Raw genomic sequence first — 18,450 nt, forward strand, 5'->3', positions numbered from 1 at the left:
GGGCAAGTATAGCCTGCTTAGCAGTGATTCAGAGTATCAGCTTTAAGCAATAAAATTTCTCAACTTACACATCACATTACTGATGTAATTTATTAATTACCCACAGTTCTAATTAACGCTTCGTTTTGTATTGAAAATGGAAGACCTGATCTTGAAATCACTTTCTAGATCGTTAGGACCGTCCTTCAAACGAACGAATCAGTGAAAATTTTATCCAATATGGGCAAGTATAGCCTGCTTAGCAGTGATTCAGAGTATCAGCTTTAAGCAATAAAATTTCTCAACTTACACATCACATTACTGATGTAATTTATTAATTACCCACAGTTCTAATTAACACTTCGTTTTGTAGTGAAAATGGAAGACCTGATCTTGAAATCACTTTCTATATCGTTAGGGCCGTCCTTCAAACGAACGAATCAGTGAAAATGTTATTCAATATGGGCAAGTATAGCCTGCTTAGCAGTGATTCAGAGTATCAGCTTTAAGCAATAAAATTTCTCAACTTACACATCACATTACTGATGTAATTTATTAATTACCCACAGTTCTAATTAACGCTTCGTTTTGTATTGAAAATGGAAGACCTGATCTTGAAATCACTTTCTAGATCGTTAGGACCGTCCTTCAAACGAACGAATCAGTGAAAATTTTATGCAATATGGGCAAGTATAGCCTGCTTAGCAGTGATTCAGAGTATCAGCTTTAAGCAATAAAATCTCTACTTACACATCACATTACAGATGTAATTATTTTATTAATTGCCCACTGTTATAATTAACGCTTCGTTTTGTATTGAAACTGGAAAACCTGATCTTGAAATCACTTTCTAGATCGTTAGGGCCGTCCTTCAAACTAACGAACCAGAGAAAAATGTGTGCAACATTGGAAAAAATAACAGCCTTCTTAGCAGTTATTCAAAGCATTAGCTTTAAGCAATAAAATCTCTCGACTTACACATCACATTACAGATGTAATTATTTTATTAATTGCCCACTGTTGTAGTTAACGCTTCGTTTTGTATTGAAACTGGAAGACCTGATCTTAAAATCACTTTCTAGATTTAAGGCCGTCCTTCAAACTAACGAATCAGAGAAAAATTTGTGCAACATTGGCAACTAACAGCCTTCTTAGCAGTGATTCAGAGCATCAGCTTTAAACAATAAAATCTCTCAACTTCCACATTACATTACAGATGTAATTATTTTATTATTTGCCCACAGTTCTAATTAAGGCTCCGTTATGTATTGAAACTCGAAGACCTGATCTTGAAATCATTTTCTAGATCGTTAGGGCCGTCCTTCAAACGAAAGAATCGGAGAATAATTTGTGCAACATTGGCAACTAACACTCTGCTTAGTCGTGATTCAGAGCATCAGGTTTAAGTAATACAATCTCTGTACTTACACATTACATTATAGATGTAATTATTCTATTAATTGCCCTCAGTTTTAATTAACGCTTCGTTTTGTATTGAAATAGGAAGACCTGATCTTGAAGTCACTTTCTAGATCGTTAGGGCCGTCCTTCAAACGAACGAATCAGTGAAAATGCTATGCAATATGGGCAAGTATAGCCTGCTTAGCAGTGATTCAGAGCATCAGCTTTAAGCAATAAAATCTCTCAACTTACACATTACATTGCATATGTAATTAATTAATTGCCTATAGTTTTAATTAACGCTTCGTTTTGTATTGAAACTGGAAGACCTGATCTTGAAATCATGTCTAGATCGTTAGGGTCGTCCTTCAAACGAACGAATCAAAGAAACATTTGTGCAACATTGGCAACTAACAGCCGGAATAGCACTGATTCAGAGTGTCAGCTTTAAGCAATAAAATCTCAAGACATACACATTACATTACAGATATAAGAAGTGCGAGAACTGTCGACTGCTAGAAAATAATATAGAATGACACTTCTTGTACGATTTCTTCTTAATATTCAATTAAATTTATGGCTACTCAAATCGGACATGATTTTTGGCTTTATTTGCTAAAACTATACAGAGATTCCTGTCTTCGGCTGTGACAAGAACTGTAATAGAACTGCACGCATTGTATTCTTCGCTTGACGAAATTAGAAACATTAAATCCAAACGTTTGAGATGAACAGGGCATGTAGCACGTATGGGTGAATCCATAAATGCGTATAGAGTGTTAGTTGGGAGACCTGAGGAAAAGAGACCTTTGGGGAGGCTGAGACGTAGATGTGAGGATAAAATTAAAATGTATTTGAGAGAGGTGGGATATGATGGTAGGGACGGGATTAATCTTCCTAAGGATAGGGACCGATGACGGGCTTATGTGAGAGCGGCAATGAATCTGCGGGTTCCTTAAAAGTAATTTGTAAGTAAGTAAGACAACTGTAAACATGGCTAACATTGTTCAGAAACAAATTACAAACGTAACAAATGTCAATGGTAATATAGTGTGTAACAGGGTAGATGAGAAGCGTTTTCCATTATGTTTTAAGTGTGAAAGGTGAGCCCATACTCAGGAAAAAAATCAGTCTCATTATTTTTTCGCGGGCAGTAGAGCAATATAGTTGTAATGTGGAAGGGACTCCGTCCTACTTCATTATAAGCGAGAGATACAAGTTTTATGAGATTTATATAAGTACATTTATTTTACGATTATCTTCAACTGCAGGTGGTGCTTAATGTCGGTAATAGACAGTGCTCAAAGAAATTATTCCATGTATTATTTTATTGCAAACTTATGAAGAAATATCGCAATATATATTTTTTGCTAAAAAATTGTGACATATTAGTTTATTGAAAACTCTGAAGAAGTATGCAATATTTTTATCTTAAAAATATTGCTTAGGCCTATTTCTTCATAATTTTGCAATAAAGTAATATGCAACAATTTCTTTGAACACCGTACGACAATAGTACATTATGCAACGAGCCTATAATGATAGTAATTAAGAATCGAGTATGGATATTTATGAAACGACCGCAAGCGAGTTTCATGATTTTCATACGAGCTTCTTAATTACCATTATAGGCGAGTTTCATACGACTTTTTATGCTCGACCATATTTCTAACTTGAAATTACCGGTATTCAGATGTATACATTTTATTTGTATCTGACAAGATCGGAAGTGACCTTGTTCTAGGTCGTGAATTGTGAGATGTGCGCTAGACAATAATGTCATTGACCTTGACGTAGTCCCGTTAAACTTGATAATATTATAATATTATAACCTTGATTATTGAATTCGACATTGAAAAACGATATGACAAATTGAATTTATTTGAATATTATTTACAATTAACGCTAATTATTATAGTAACAGAACATAACCTTCTGCGACAGTATTGGATTTCCAGCCTCCGTGACTTTTCGCTAATTCTCTTTCGATTGCATATCCGAGAATAATCGATACTTGCGGTTTTATAACGGTACAAAGCTTACTTGTCATTGGATGAACACATGTAAGCTGAGTTATCATTGGCTGAAGACCTGTACTTTAATGAGTAGGTTTACTTTAATGACATGCATTAAAGGACTGCTACCAGGTGTATAATTAGTACATTTCGGCATGGTCGAGCATAAAATATATAAAAATGTATGAGAAAATAAAATTTAAGTATAAAATCTTGTCTCACTAAATGTCTTTGCACCAAACTATGTTTTCTTGGAAAACATATAAATTTAGAGTAGTAGATGATGGCTTTCCTGTTTTTTCTCAGAGTTGAGGGACTCTTATAACTGAATACTGTCAAAATTATTTTACTATGTTTGTCTAATAAAATTGTCTTCTTTTCTGATAACGAATATTATATTGGTAGTTTATTCACAATAATATTACTTCAATACAGTAAGTTTATCAACAACACAAATATTTCGAAGTAGTGAAAAGGTGGTCATCTAAGACCCGGTTGCAGAAAAAAAAGATCAGATTTAATCGACGATCACGAAGGGTTTCATTGGTCATTAGTTATATTTTAGATGCAGAAAGAAAAATCAATATTTGATTGGAAATCAATCTTCCATCAGATCAGATCAACAAATTTTTGATGATTAGTGACTGATCAAATGTATGTTGTTTATAGTAAAGTTATAGTAATTTATGGGTACAGGAAATAAAAGGGCATTAAGTTAATATATTTCATTGAAAACCATAGAAAGTCTCCTGCACAATGTTGACGTTAATAAATTATAAGTTATTAATTGCCTTTCTGGTGTCAAGGTAGTATTATGTACTGATGGTATTTTGATGTGATTTAATGTATAAGAGTGTGTATCAATGGAAACTGGATTTGTAAGCATGTTTTAGTATTACAACATAATACATGCTTTATGTCTCCGTGACAGCAGAAAGTCAATCACAGTAGCAGTTCGAAGTGACTATCCCCGACAATTTGTCTAACATTCCAGGGGCATACCATGAAATATCTGACTCTTACAAAGATGCGTAACAGAAAAAAAAGGCAATCAACTGACAAGTAAAGGTCAAAGTGCAGGAGGTGTTGCATATCTTCTAGGAGATGTAATGATAATTTGATTTTGAGAAAAACTGGGGAGTCGTCACTTGAAGACCTAACATTCTAAATCTGCTAAGTGCAAATTTTTCAAATTTCATTTTATTCAATCTAAGGGAAAATATCATACTAAATTGTCTCTGTCGTAGCTCAACTGTAAGTGACACATTCATGCGCCAAAAGACTGGGTTGTAGGTATCTCAACATGCATTTCGCAGTGTTTTTTCATCAAAATCTCAGACAGTTGTTTTTGGCACTTAGCACATTTAGAACGTTAGGTCCTCAATTGTTCATGCTCTGTCTCAAGTGTGTATTAACGTCACATCAATATGTTAAAATATTTCACTGCAATAAAGAAATACTCACTATGTATTTGTGCCTTCGATCAGAGTATCTGAACATTATTTTTAAAAGCTATTATACTCGCTTCAAAACTTAAACACTTTCCATTAGAAGTCTACATTCTATAAAGTTAGTTTTAATTACATTAAGGATATTTGAGGCTGAACTTGAAATTTTGAAATTCCGTTTTACATGACAATACATTGAAATTATACATGAATGTTACCACATACTAGATGTATATAGAGGGTGTTTCCGAGGTGGTGTTACAAACTTTCAGGGATGATAGCGAAGGGCACATGTATCAATTTGAGATACGGAACCATGGTCCGGAAATGACTGACTCGAAAGTCACAAGTAAAAATAGTTGTGTGGAAATGGAATTGTAATTTGACACCACGTGTCCTCCTATCTTTAACCTTTGGAACAGTCGTGGAAAGATGGTATTGGCCGGATGTCTCCTACGTGGGTACTTGTACCTGATACAATCTGTGAGCTTGGCTACTGTTCCCATTGGCTCATCCGTATTCCAAAATCAGGTCTGCTTATTCCGCTCTTGTGTACTCCTCCATTTCACTAGGACTGATCGACTGGACACTGCAACTTGTACACACAAACTGCTGTCTACAGATGTGCATATCAGAACAGACCATGTCCGTTACACATTACGCTATCTGCATTGCTATAGTGTAGTTTCCTGTCCCCATCCCTCAGACAGCACACTGAATGGAATACTGCCAGTAGACAACGTAAACAACGTCAGATGAATAGAGTATGTGTAAGATGTACAGATAAATACACATAAATAAGGTGCACAGAGGAATAAAATTATTTCATTTCCACACAACTATTTTTGCTTGTAACTTTCGACTCAATCATTTCCGGACCAGGGTTCCTTATCTCAAATTGATACATGTGCCCTTCGCCATCATACCTGAAAGTTTGTAACACCACCTCGGAAACACCCTGTATATATACACGAGTGTATATAAAAATACAATTAATTGAGCGACTTTTTTGCTCTCTTATATGTATAAATTTATAGGCAATATATTGTCCATTCAAAATACAAGTGGGCTTGTATGTGAACTCATGGGACAATCATTAGATTTTAGTAATATTTAAACTATACATGAAAAAAGTTGAGGTCACAGTTTGATGTAATTTTTATAGTGTTATAATGTAATATTTTAAGATGTGAGACATAACTTTTACGTTCATATTTTTTTTAGTTTTTCCTTTACTCACCATTACATATCTTGTCAAACAGTAATTTATGGTAGGCCTACGTATAAAAGAGTAAAATTAGATTTTATCCACGTTTAGTGCCCGAGGTGAAGCCGAGGGTGATAATTTTCACGAATGCATAAAATCTGTTTACTCTCCTGTACTATACAATATTTTATCTATTATTGGTATCCAAATTTAATTTTTAATTGTAGACCTTTTTTTGTAACGTGTTGTGTGTGATAAATAAATAAATTAATTAATGTTCATATTTCGTAAAACTCCGTCTTATCTTTTGACTAAAGAGTAATAAGAACCTACACACAGGGTTTAAGGAAATTTGAAGTGATTAGTCAGTCAGTCTTGAGTTATAGAATAGTTTTCTATTATATAAACTGTCTTCATACTTTATAGTAACGAAGAAAAAAATTATGCAGCGGGGACTGAAATTATTTCGAAAACGGTGTGCCGGGAACTGGTCCCTTTTCATATGCATTCTCACATATACACTACTGTTGTTCTCTATAGTGTGCAATATTTGCTTATTAATATTTATATTAATATTTGAGTAGAAAATCCTCAAAATCCATAATAATATTTGCTTAGCTTTTTAAAGTGACTGTCCGGAGTCAACTCGAATACTCGAGCCTGTGTGTTTACTCTAAAGTCCTACCCATTCCAGCTGGAGATTGTTTGCGACAAAGATAAACAACCGATCTTGCAGCGGTGAGTAAAGCCTCGTTCACACTTTTCAAGTAACTTGAATTGAAGTCACGTGATTTCAGTAACTAAATTCAAGTCGCAGTTCAGACATATTCAAGTTATTTTCTTTTCAATTCGGATAAAATGGCGTCGATGGAAGTTGTGCAATTAGGAATTTCTGTAGTAGCAAGCCTTCGCCAGAGAAATGTATTTATTTATTTATTTACTTATTTAGTTATTTATTTAATTATTTATTTACTTATTTATTTATTTATTTATTTACTTATTTATTTATTTATTTACCTATTTACTTATTTAGTTATTTATTTATTTAATTATTTATTTAATTATTTATTTATTTACTTATTTATTTATTTATTTACTTATTTACTTATTTATTTATTTATTTACTTATTTATTTACTTATTTATTTATTTAGTTATTTATTTATTTATTTAATTATTTATTTATTTAGTTATTTATTTATTTAATTATTTATTTATTTACTTATTTATTTACCTATTTATTTACTTATTTAGTTATTTATTTATTTACTTATTTAATTATTTATTTATTTATTTATTTATTTATTTATTTATTTATTTATTTATTTATTTATTTATTTATTTATTATATTGAAGAAATGGAAGACGCGTTGTTCAGTATGGGTTAGGAATTAGATTAGTAAGAGAAATACACGACCACTTACTATTATAAATAGAATAAGTGACATCTTAAAGCAGATTTAATAATTCTTAAATAAATGTAATAAAATATAAGCAAGTCTGGTCTACCATAATTGAAAATGATTATCTTGAAGCTGTTACAGTTTCCAAAAAAAAATCTATCAATCACATTGAACCATACCAGTTTCGGCGATAAACCTCATCCCTTCAAGCAACGCTCTTCTCTTTTTAATCCCTCTCATCTTCCTCACTTCTTCTCCATCTACAGTTTGTTTTTTTATTGTCTTTCATAGGCTATCTCATCTGTGTTCACATTAAAATCTCTGCTGTTCAGTTCTTCAATGAACTCTTCCTTCCTTGGCAGTTTCCTTTGCATTTCTGTTACGAAACTTTGCAGTGTCTATAATCCGCAGGCCTTCGTGAATTTTATACAAATATTTGGTCATTATTTCACTTACTGCTGTTTCCTAGCCTATTATTTTTATATTCCCAGTAGAACAGAAAAACAATCAGCTGTTAATTTAACGCTCTTAAAACAGCTGTTAATTTAAATTCCCGCGCCTTTTTCCTTGAATTAAAGTTATCAAGTGACGTTCACACTTTTCAAGTGTCCTTTCAAGTCAAGTAAAAAATAGAAAGGGATCCAACTTTACTTGAAACTTGAATTCAAGCTGTTAATTGATTTCAAGTCAACTTGAAACATAGTTCACACTTTTCAAGTTCGTCTTTTCAAGTGACTTGAATTCAAGTTGTGAACGAGGCTTAACTCGCTGTGGATTTCAGATTAACTGGCGCCAACTAGCCTATATCTGGCAACTGGCCTTGCTGTCTTTACTCATTAGCTTCCAGACGCTAGGAGTGGATACATCTGACTAGCAATTCATCAGACTACATGGTTATTCTTCTGTACAACATGGACGAAAGCCCTCCTTGCCATATGGTAAGGCTATTGGCTAAAACTTTGGGAATAGAGCTGGAATTAAAACACATCAGCTTCGAAAAACGGGAGCACAAATCACCCGAATATCTGAAGGTAAGACTTTAAGGGTGCTGCTATTCATAGACATTTCGCTAGTCCGCTCTACGAGCGTGCTAAACTAGCCCCGGCTATCGACTGATTACTTGTACAGGATTCATATCATAACATCGCTAACACTGGTTTATGAATACGAAAAACGTTAGTTCGCTGATCATCCACCAGAAGCTCGCGCTAAGAATGTCCATGAATATGACCCTAAATAACCTGTGCTGTACTATGACTGTGTCGCTTACACACCACTTGCGAAAAAAAAATCCGTGCCATGAAGATGACACAAAATTTCTTGTACATTCCGTGCTTTCGCAACAATTTAATTTTTTATTGTGAGAAGAATCTCTCATTTACATGCCCTATTTACTTGAAATGGCACTAAAAATATGTAAATTAAATTATTTATTATACATCTGCTTGGAAATTTGTAGCGATCAGATGTGACGGAGAGATATTTTTTGTTCAAAAGAGCGATTCTAAGCATCCATGTCCCCACCATTCTCAGAGTCGCTTAGCTGTTGCGTTGACAATACAGCCGATTTTGTTCAAATCGTTATTTCTACTCTCTTTTTTCAATATTATTTATTTGAGGGATAGCCCATTATTGCCATTATATTATGCGTGTAGCAGCGCAGACCCTTAACTATGTTTTCACCCCTCCACATTACTTTGAAGGAAAAATACATTAAGTTTGATTGCGCTGCGACCTTGGCCGTCTACCAAGTTTCCATGGTGACTGATAACCATAACATGACTGTGAACTGGAAGTGTAAACGAAGGTTACGAATTTCGCGATGCTATGAAGAATGGAAGGTAAAGATAGTTTACTCTAGTGTAAGTGTATGGGAAAGTCGATGATTCTGTATGTAGTAATGTGAGAGTGTGCGTATTTTAAATGACTACTTCGTTTATATGACGTCATTCCATTTTCGGCCAATGAAGTGTAATGAAATTTTGAATTCCAACCAATCACAGTCATACATCGCGATAATTTCTGCAGCTCGATTTATCACTATCAATTTATCGCATGGTTGTTCTTTTGTTTAGTCAGTGTCGCCAACTGTTTCCACGTAAATCGATGAGCATGAATCCATTGTATTAAATAAAGTGCGAAATCCTACTTCCACATCTACATCTTCATCTTCTAATTCCATGTTCATTGTATCTAAAGAAAATAACACTCCCGCATAACAATTGCTCATTTAATTAATGTCTTAATCAGGTTATTTGTAATTATGCTATAAAATGTTTAAATTAAATTATGATTTCAGTACATAATGAAAACGTATTTGTTATAATAAGAAAAAAGCGCAGTACCTTTATTTGGCTTTTCTCAAATGGCATTACTGAATAACATTCAATTTCTTTATTGGAGAGCTAATCTTTATCCATCTATTTTGACTTCACAATGTCTGAATAGGTTAAGTATTCATAAATATACAATTATTAACATTTTGTGAGATAATTTTAGGGATATATTACTTACATTTTTATTCTATTCACGAAATATTCGCTCGTGGATTTATCGGCAAATCTCAGACCTCTTGTGACATTACTATAGAAAATATTGTAGTAAATAAATAAATAAATTTAAAGAATTGTTTGTGAGGCGTAAGTATGTGTGGTGTGTGAGTAGATACTTGAGTGCATTAAGAATCAGGATGAGCGTTTTTGAGTGTCTTATGTATGCAGTAAGTGTGAGTGTTATACAGAGTGTGAAAAAATATTTAGTATTTTGAGATGTGGTAGTATTCATAAAAAATATATAAATGTATAATAAACATAAGTCCTAAAGTTAATAACTTTCGAGATATGAGTAGAGTACTTGTTGATCAACGTCATAAGAGATGTTCAATATGATTTCCATTAAAAAAAACATTCAATATTCTGAGAGGTCTAATAGAGTCCCAAAATTAATATCTTCCGAGATATGAGTCTTGTTCATCAACATCAAGGGAGATGATCAATGTGATTTCCATTCATTGTAACGCATTCTTCTGCCCTACGTCTTAGGGAATCACACCTTGTTAGCCTTTTGTTTACAGCTTTCCGATATGATACTGTATACCCAATAAGAAGCAAGCAAACAATTCACATTAGAAGATATGCTGTGCTTACAATATCAGTTTCAAAGATCTTGTTTGGTATAAAATTTAATTTCAGGACCCACGTTTATTAGTCTTTTGTTTCTCTTCTGATGAATTCCACCACCTCTCATAATATTGAATTTTTTTTATTTTGGGAGGATCCACATTCCATTCCGTTCGTGCACACGATGCTGAACAAGCGTAACTGATTACATTTTGCAAACCAGAGCATGCACTGCACTTTACGCTGTGGCGTCCACATCTCGTCTGGCAAGAAAATGACCCATCGGGGCTGCCAGATTACTGAAGCTGAAAAGTCGTACAACCTCTGACAGATAGTAGTACACTAAAGAAAATAATCTTACACTAGCGTGAAGAAAGTACCTGGAGGAGCTAACAATATACATTAGATTAAAAATTTCTATAATGCTTATTCAGAAACGAGAATGTATGTTTAAATCACAGTAATTATTTATCTCCATGTTCCAGTCTTGGAGAAATGGGCATAAATAGGTTAATTCTTTGCAGTGTAGAAGGTCTCGCCGAATGATAGAGGTATTTTTAAATCCTAAAATTTGTGTTTTAGATCATTTTAGTTGAATTAATGATATCGATAGTAATGACTTCTCTAACAAAAACGTTTCGGACGGAGTTTCAATATTCTTATTGTCTGCGTAGCAGCTCTGAATTCCTGCTTGGAATTTGTAGCGATCAGGTGTGACGGAGAGCTATTTTTGGTTCAAAACAGCGATTCTACCCATCCATATTCCCACCTCTCTCAGGGTCGCTGAGCTGTTGCGCGGACATTACAGCCGATTTTGCGCAAATAGTTATTTCTACTGCCGCTTTTTTTATATTGTTTACTTGTCGGATAGCCCACTATTTCCATCATATTACGCGTGTAGCAGCGTAGATCCCTAACTATGTTTTCACCCTTCCACACTACTTCAATGGAAAAAGACATTTAGTATGATTGTGCTGCGACCTTGGCCGTCTATCAAGTTTCCATGGCCATGGATAAGCACAACATGACTTGAACTAGAAGTGGAAACCAAGGTTAAGGAGTTCGCGATAATATGAAGAAGAATGGAAGGTAAAGATAGTTTAGTCTTGTGTGAGTGTGTGTGTGTGTGGGAAAATTAGTGATTCTCAGGGTGCGAATTGATGGGAGGGATGCCGGGGATCGTCCTCCTCTGGAGAATCTGATGTCCCCTGCTGAAAATGTGTTAATTTGCCCATGCCAGGGACAACATTTACCCCAGTTGCGAATTCAGTTTCCATATTTTGTATGTCACTAATGTGATACATAACAATCCTGATTTCTTCTTTAATATAAGTTGAGCGCAACAATATTACGGCCAGCATTATAAGGAAAGCATTTTTATCGACAACTTACATTTTAATTTTCCCACTCCTTGGAGAAAATATTCAATTCGCATTCTGACGATTCTGTGTACAATGTGAGAGTGTGAGTATTCTAAACTAAAATACTTGAATGTGGTGTGTGGTGTGTGATGAAGTGCTTGAGTGTTTCGTTAGTGTTTTATGCATAACTATGTTACATAAACAAGTGAACGATATGAATGTGTGTATAACACTGCGAATAATACTTGTGTGTCAGTAAGAAAGTAAGTAGGTTACTAAGTGAAAATGATTGTCACTGACAATGTAAATGAATGTGTAAGTATAAGATATTGCAAATAAATTTATGAGTACGTGAATTGAGCAATGAATTAACGAACTAATTAATTAATTAATTAATGCTTGTGTGTTAATGCAAGCGAATGAGTGTACAGTGATATGATTTAATGTCAGTAAATTTGTGAGTGAGTGAGTGAGTGAGTGAGTGAGTGAGTGAGTGAGTGAGTGAGTGAGTGAGTGAGTGAGTGAGTGAGTGAGTGAGTGAGTGAGTGAGTGAGTGAGTGAGTGAGTGAGTGAATATAGTGTATGAGTTAATATGAAGGAAAGGAAATGACGAAAACAAAATAAAAATAGATTTCCAGTAACTCGTTACTAATAAGTGTTATTTTCCATATGTAGATATCATAAATGCTCCATTAAAAGTAGTGCTGAGACGAATCCTAAATTTTCTCGAATTCGAATCCTAAAAGCTTCTTGAACCATTCGAACTTCCGAAACCTCGAATGTTTCCTGACCTTCGTAAGTCGTATAAGTTCCAGAAGATCTCACTAGATGGTATACTAGTACTGAAAACAGTGTGGCGCTCAGAGCCGCTAGAAGGTGCAATCGGTGATCCATATAGCACCAAAATTGTAACAAACGCAGTTCTTTTTATTAGTTAACGCTTCTATTTCATGTCAGTAGAGTTAAAACTATTCATTTCAACAATTTTTTAGGTAGGTTCGAAAGATTCAAATGACGAAAATAACGGGAAGATTCGAGTTATCGAGTCTCGAATCTTCTTAAAGATTCGCGGGATTCGAAGATTCGAATGTCCCATCACAAATTAAAATGATTATATTTCATATGCATAATTCCCACGTGGCAAATATTGGATTTAAAAAATGCGCCCAATAATTAAGAGAAATCGCTCTACATAGAAATTGACGTACAGACATGCTATACTGAAAACCACTTTTTCATTATCATTTACCGAATAAGAGATTGAAAGTAAAGTAATCTTTTCTTTTTTTCAGGTTAATCCTCTGCACAGGGTTCCAGTTATAGACGACAATGGCTTCATTGTTGGTGAAAGGTAAGTATCTTGTTATACTTTCACTAGCTCTGCTATAAAATTTATGTTCCGCTTCAGAAACGACAGTCAATGTTCTCTTGTAACGAAAATATGAAAAATTAAAAATATATGTTTAAATACGTTTCACGAAATAACAGTATGAAATAACGGGCTACAAGTCTGTAAATCTGTAGTATTTGTGGGATATTCTAGCACATGAACACATCCGCTTAGCGACTCAAATAAGAACACATCAATATCTAAGAACATGTTAACGTCGATCTCGAAAAACATTATACTTATTTATATTTTGTTTATACAGTATATTTGTTATGCAGTATGAATGCAAATTACAGCGAATGTATAATATTGTGGCCAGAAAAATAAACCGAATATTTCTCAATCGAAGAATAAGCATCTATGTATTAGTCATGGCTGGGAACTGTCTTCGCACGTAGACCGCTTGAGTGGGCCTATTGTACTACCCGGAATGGAATGGTGTGCATGTCCTAAGGCAGGCATGTCAATTGATGCCCACAGGAGCAAGCGCACGCTTTAGAGCCCAGGAGAGCCTGAGCGCTTTACAGCGGAAAGGAAAGAGACAGACGAAAGAGGTGGTATATGCCGCTTGGACCAGCTATATTCAGGGATGACCAGCACTGATTCAATAGATAAAGGGAAGAGAACTTATTAAAACTGTATCCATGTTAATTTTTAGATTTGCCTGAGAAGTATAAGTGTGTTATAAGAATGTAAGTTTTAATTTTAATGCTCATTTTTCACAAGTTTAATTTTTTTATTCAAAAGAAATATTTTCTCAACATTTCGTATAGAAAAGTGAAATTTTCAGGTATAGGCCTATTTATTAAGTAGCCTTACAGGATGTTTTCGTAAATCTAATATACCGTATATACTGTACGTATTACTGAAAATAGTGTATTGAAAATTTTGAAAATATTCGCATGGAAATTGTTTGTAAGGAAATGAATTAACAAAGCAACTACTGTTACAGCATAAGCAAAAGATACGTGCCCATGTGTTGTAAAAATGTCAGCTCTCTATAGCTTCAGCACATTTCGAGAAAATAATTTAATATTCTGATGATAGGAAGTTGCTCACAATATAATATCACCTTAAAAGCATACTGCGATAAGAGTTTTGTTATGTAATATTAGTTACACGTAAAACAGATACAGTACCTGCTTTGTACTGTAATATTGTTTTGATTAGTTTATTGATTACTTTTCTAAGGCTAAAGATACCATTAATATCAATTCTAACTTATCATGTCATACTCAATCTCTTTCTTTGGAATATCACTTTCTTTATGAATGATGTGTTTCATCCACTTAATACAGTATAATATTATACTACTATGGAATTTAAGTGAATATTCCTTCTTAACTCTCTATTATGTTATTAAGATTTAAAACACAAGTGCAATATTAAGAAATCAGTGTTAGTAGGCTACTTTTGTTTTACAGACAATATAGATAATATTAAACAGAAAGAAGCCATATAAAAATAAAGATATAAAATGTCATGTTCCGTTTGAAGTTTGTGCACCACTGTTTTCTTAATCCAACAGGTTGCTTATTCATATACACAACCCTTCCTCTTTCCATACTTAGCGTTTGCTGCCCGCGCACGACGTCAAGGTCAGAAAAATGCGCTTGCTTTGACATCACTGTCCTAAGGTCCCGGCGCTACATATTCTCCTGCGGGCCGCCCCCGTACCTCCTTTCAGCCTATAGAATTCCTTTACTTCTCCGCGTAGGCATCACTGTGAACCTCAGTTTCACGTGCCCAGAGTAGAGCCCACGGTACATAGCTCTATCACCAACAACTAATGTTCACATACACGGGGTCCAAGTTTGGTGACGACCAGCAGCCGAGTCTACAGCGGAGCAAGCCAGAAATATGGGAAAGAAAGGAGATGATAATGAAAGAGGGAAGAGTCCGAGGTCCAACGCCGAAAGTTACCCAGGACCATAAAATCCAGACGTTTGAGATGGGCAGGACATGTAGCACGTATGGGCGAATCCAGAAATGCATATAAAGTGTTAGTTGGGAGGCCGGAGGGCAAAAGACCTTTGGGAAGGCCGAGACGTAGATGGGAAGATAATATTAAAATGGATTTGAGGGAGGTAGGATATGATGGTAGAGACTGGATTAATCTTGCTCAGGATAGGGACCAATGGCGGGCTTATGTGAGGGCGGCAATGAACCTCCGGGTTCCTTAAAAGCCAGTAAGTAAGTAAGTAATTATTAGGTCATTTTCATTAAATTTTAGTGTCATTTTATAGGTCATTTTTTAAGAATTTTTAGGTCCTCAAGATCCGGGCCATGATAAGTATGTTTATTCATCAATAAGTATTTAAAATGTTAGTATTGAAGGCACAAATATTAAATAATAGAGTACATTCCCACACTGCTGGCCTCGTTTTGCAATACATTTACGACACCGTCGGGGTAGAATCGATAAGGAAATATGTAGAATATTCCGGGGTTCCCGCAATAAAACAAGAAAACAAGAGCTTGAAGTAGGTAACATATATAGTGTAAGAGTCAACCCGCAAACCATTAAACCACGCTGTAATCCTCCTTGATCTAGTATGACAGCCACACGACTGCCTTTTGCATTTAAAATATGATTAAGAGTACTGTTTACGGAACTGAATGTAAATGTACGGTTTTGCATAACTTCATAGCCTAAATAAGGGGCATGTGGCTCAGCTGGAATAACAATATTAAATAACACACAAGAAATTTGTAAGCTTTTCATCAAATTTATAGTCACCAGTGTGGTCTAGAGGTTACCGACCCGGTTACGTGATTGGGTTTTACTCTGATGCTTTCCGTACTTAACTAATGGAGAATTAGATATAATAACGAACTATACTCCTTGTATGGAGAACTACCCTTGTCGCATGTTATTTGGATTAAGAGACTCAAATGGGCAGGTCATCTAATTAGGATGGAAGAACATCGAGTCCCAAGAAGGTATTTTCAGGAGATTTTGGAGGAGGAAGGCCGGTGGGAAGACCACGTAACAGATGGGAAGATGGTGTATGTCAGGATGCACTACAAATCCTCAAAATCCGGAATTGGAGAGTCGCAGCACAAGATCGACAAGTTTGGTGGAGTGCAACTGGGGAGGCCATGACCCGAAAACGGGCTGACGCGCCATAGAAGAAGAAGAAGAAGAAGAAGAAGAAGAAGAAGAAGAAGTAGAACTGTAATGCTAACGTTACGTAACCCCAAGGTAAATTTTCGGACTTATCTCGCCAAAGTACCTTTTCGTTATCACCATTTCCACCGGTAGTGAACCGCTGGGTTGATATGACATCGTCAAATATTAAATGATCGATTAAAAATAAAATTAAGCAAATAATTTATTAGTGGTTTAAAATGCCATTTCGAGAAAGAGTCAATAGAGTCGAGACATTTGAGGAAATCTTGGATAAAAGAACTACATCTTTTTAATAAGCCTATATTAAAAATGCACAAAATACTTTGCTACTTGAGTCACATTTTTCTGTTTTCAATTTTGTTTAGTTAAAATGAACCACAATGAATCAATCAGAAGTAAGCATCGAATGCAGATTATTACAGACAGATGGTATTTGATTATGACATAATATTAAGACAGTTGAATATATATAAAATGCTTAGAGCCGTTAAACGCTATACCTTTCCTTATGTAATTATTTTTTTTAATATTACAGTTTACTTACACACACACACACACACAAGATGAGTCCCTCATCAGCAAAAAAAAAAAAAAACCGGACCGACGTAATAATCAAAGTCCCCGAAATGAGCCACTGCGCATGCCACGCCCGCATTCACAAGATAGCGCGTAATCTATTGAAATTGTTGCAGTTTCGACTGCTGACGTAGCCCATTTCGAAAACCATTAGAAAATAAGCTGGTAGAATTCATATTCCGGGAATAATAAGTTAATTAAGTACCTGAGCCATTCCATGAAGACGAAAACAGTAACCAGCTGCGTGGCTGTTGTTAGCTGCACAGGTGGTTTCGGGTCCAAGGACGCTCTGGAGTGAACAAGGCTATGAAATCAGCTACAAGGGTCGGTCCGGTTTTTTTGCCACTACTGTACATGGTTTGAGGGGTGATTCTGGACAAAAAAGTTTATATGAACATATGTCCTGTTCTTAACGGAAACTAATCGAAACAATGAAGGAGGAGGAAAGTGCAGATAATTGTAAATTAAAACTTTGTTAGCTTATATTCTGTTTAATTGTATACTTTTCTTTACAGAACATGTTCAAAAAGTCCACCGTCAACTTCAATGCACTTTGCAGCTCTTATAGACTGTTGCTGTGTTGCTGATCTGAGCTGATTCGGACATTCCTTTACTTGAGCATAAGAGCGAGAAGTTCCTCCCTTGTTGCCACTTCGCTCTTAAGTCAACACCATAAACAGTAATCCAATGCTATAAGGTCGGGTGACCTCGATGGCCAGGAAATGACTCCACCGCGACCGATCCAACATCCAGGATACTTTCATTGATCCTACTACAACCTAATCTCGTTTTGATTGCGTCCGCATGTGATTGCTGATGAAGGACATGAGACTGACGTCTGTGATTTTCAAACAGCTATATTTCAGATTCTGTTAAGAACAGGGCATAATATGTTCATATAAACTTTTTCGTTCAGAATCACCAATATTATCACTCATCACACCATGTACCTTTCCTCCTGACTCACCCTGTATATATCGGTTTTCAATGAGCCAAACCTCCTTCAATTCCTAAAAATAAAATTCGAAACATACTGTCTGTATTATTACTAGTATTAAATACTGAAGAGAAATGATTATATAAAACCAAGTTTCTTTATTTTTCAGCCGTGCCATCCTCGGCTATTTCATGGACCAGTACGCAAAGGATGATTCTCTCTACCCCAAGGATGCAAAACAACGAACCATCATCAACCAGAGGCTTTACTTCGATATGGGCACGTTGTACCAGCCATTCTATGATTACTACGTAAGTATCAATAGTTCTAGCCTTTAAAGAACTTTGTCGCCACTCTCAATCATAACCTCATATGCTTTGTATGGCATTATGAATTTATATGCTACAGCGAATCTCTAGTAGCTTAAAGTCGTAATGTCTATCATTATAAAACCGCCTATTTAGGCAATCTATTTTTCATAC

The 18,450-nt window shown here is 35.1% G+C and overlaps 1 protein-coding gene across 1 annotated transcript in view; it reads left to right on the top strand.

The window, feature by feature from the left end:
* The window catches only part of LOC138712309 (glutathione S-transferase 1-like), a 53,436-nt gene that overhangs the window by 30,897 nt on the left and 4,089 nt on the right, over positions 1–18,450 (top strand). The window contains exons 5-6 of the mRNA XM_069843938.1: positions 13,225–13,283; positions 18,138–18,279. Coding sequence (XP_069700039.1) covers positions 13,225–13,283; positions 18,138–18,279 — 201 coding nt within the window. The remainder of the gene's footprint in view (positions 1–13,224; positions 13,284–18,137; positions 18,280–18,450) is intronic.

Source organism: Periplaneta americana, chromosome 13, assembly GCF_040183065.1.
Source record: "Periplaneta americana isolate PAMFEO1 chromosome 13, P.americana_PAMFEO1_priV1, whole genome shotgun sequence".
Lineage (NCBI taxonomy): Eukaryota > Metazoa > Arthropoda > Insecta > Blattodea > Blattidae > Periplaneta > Periplaneta americana.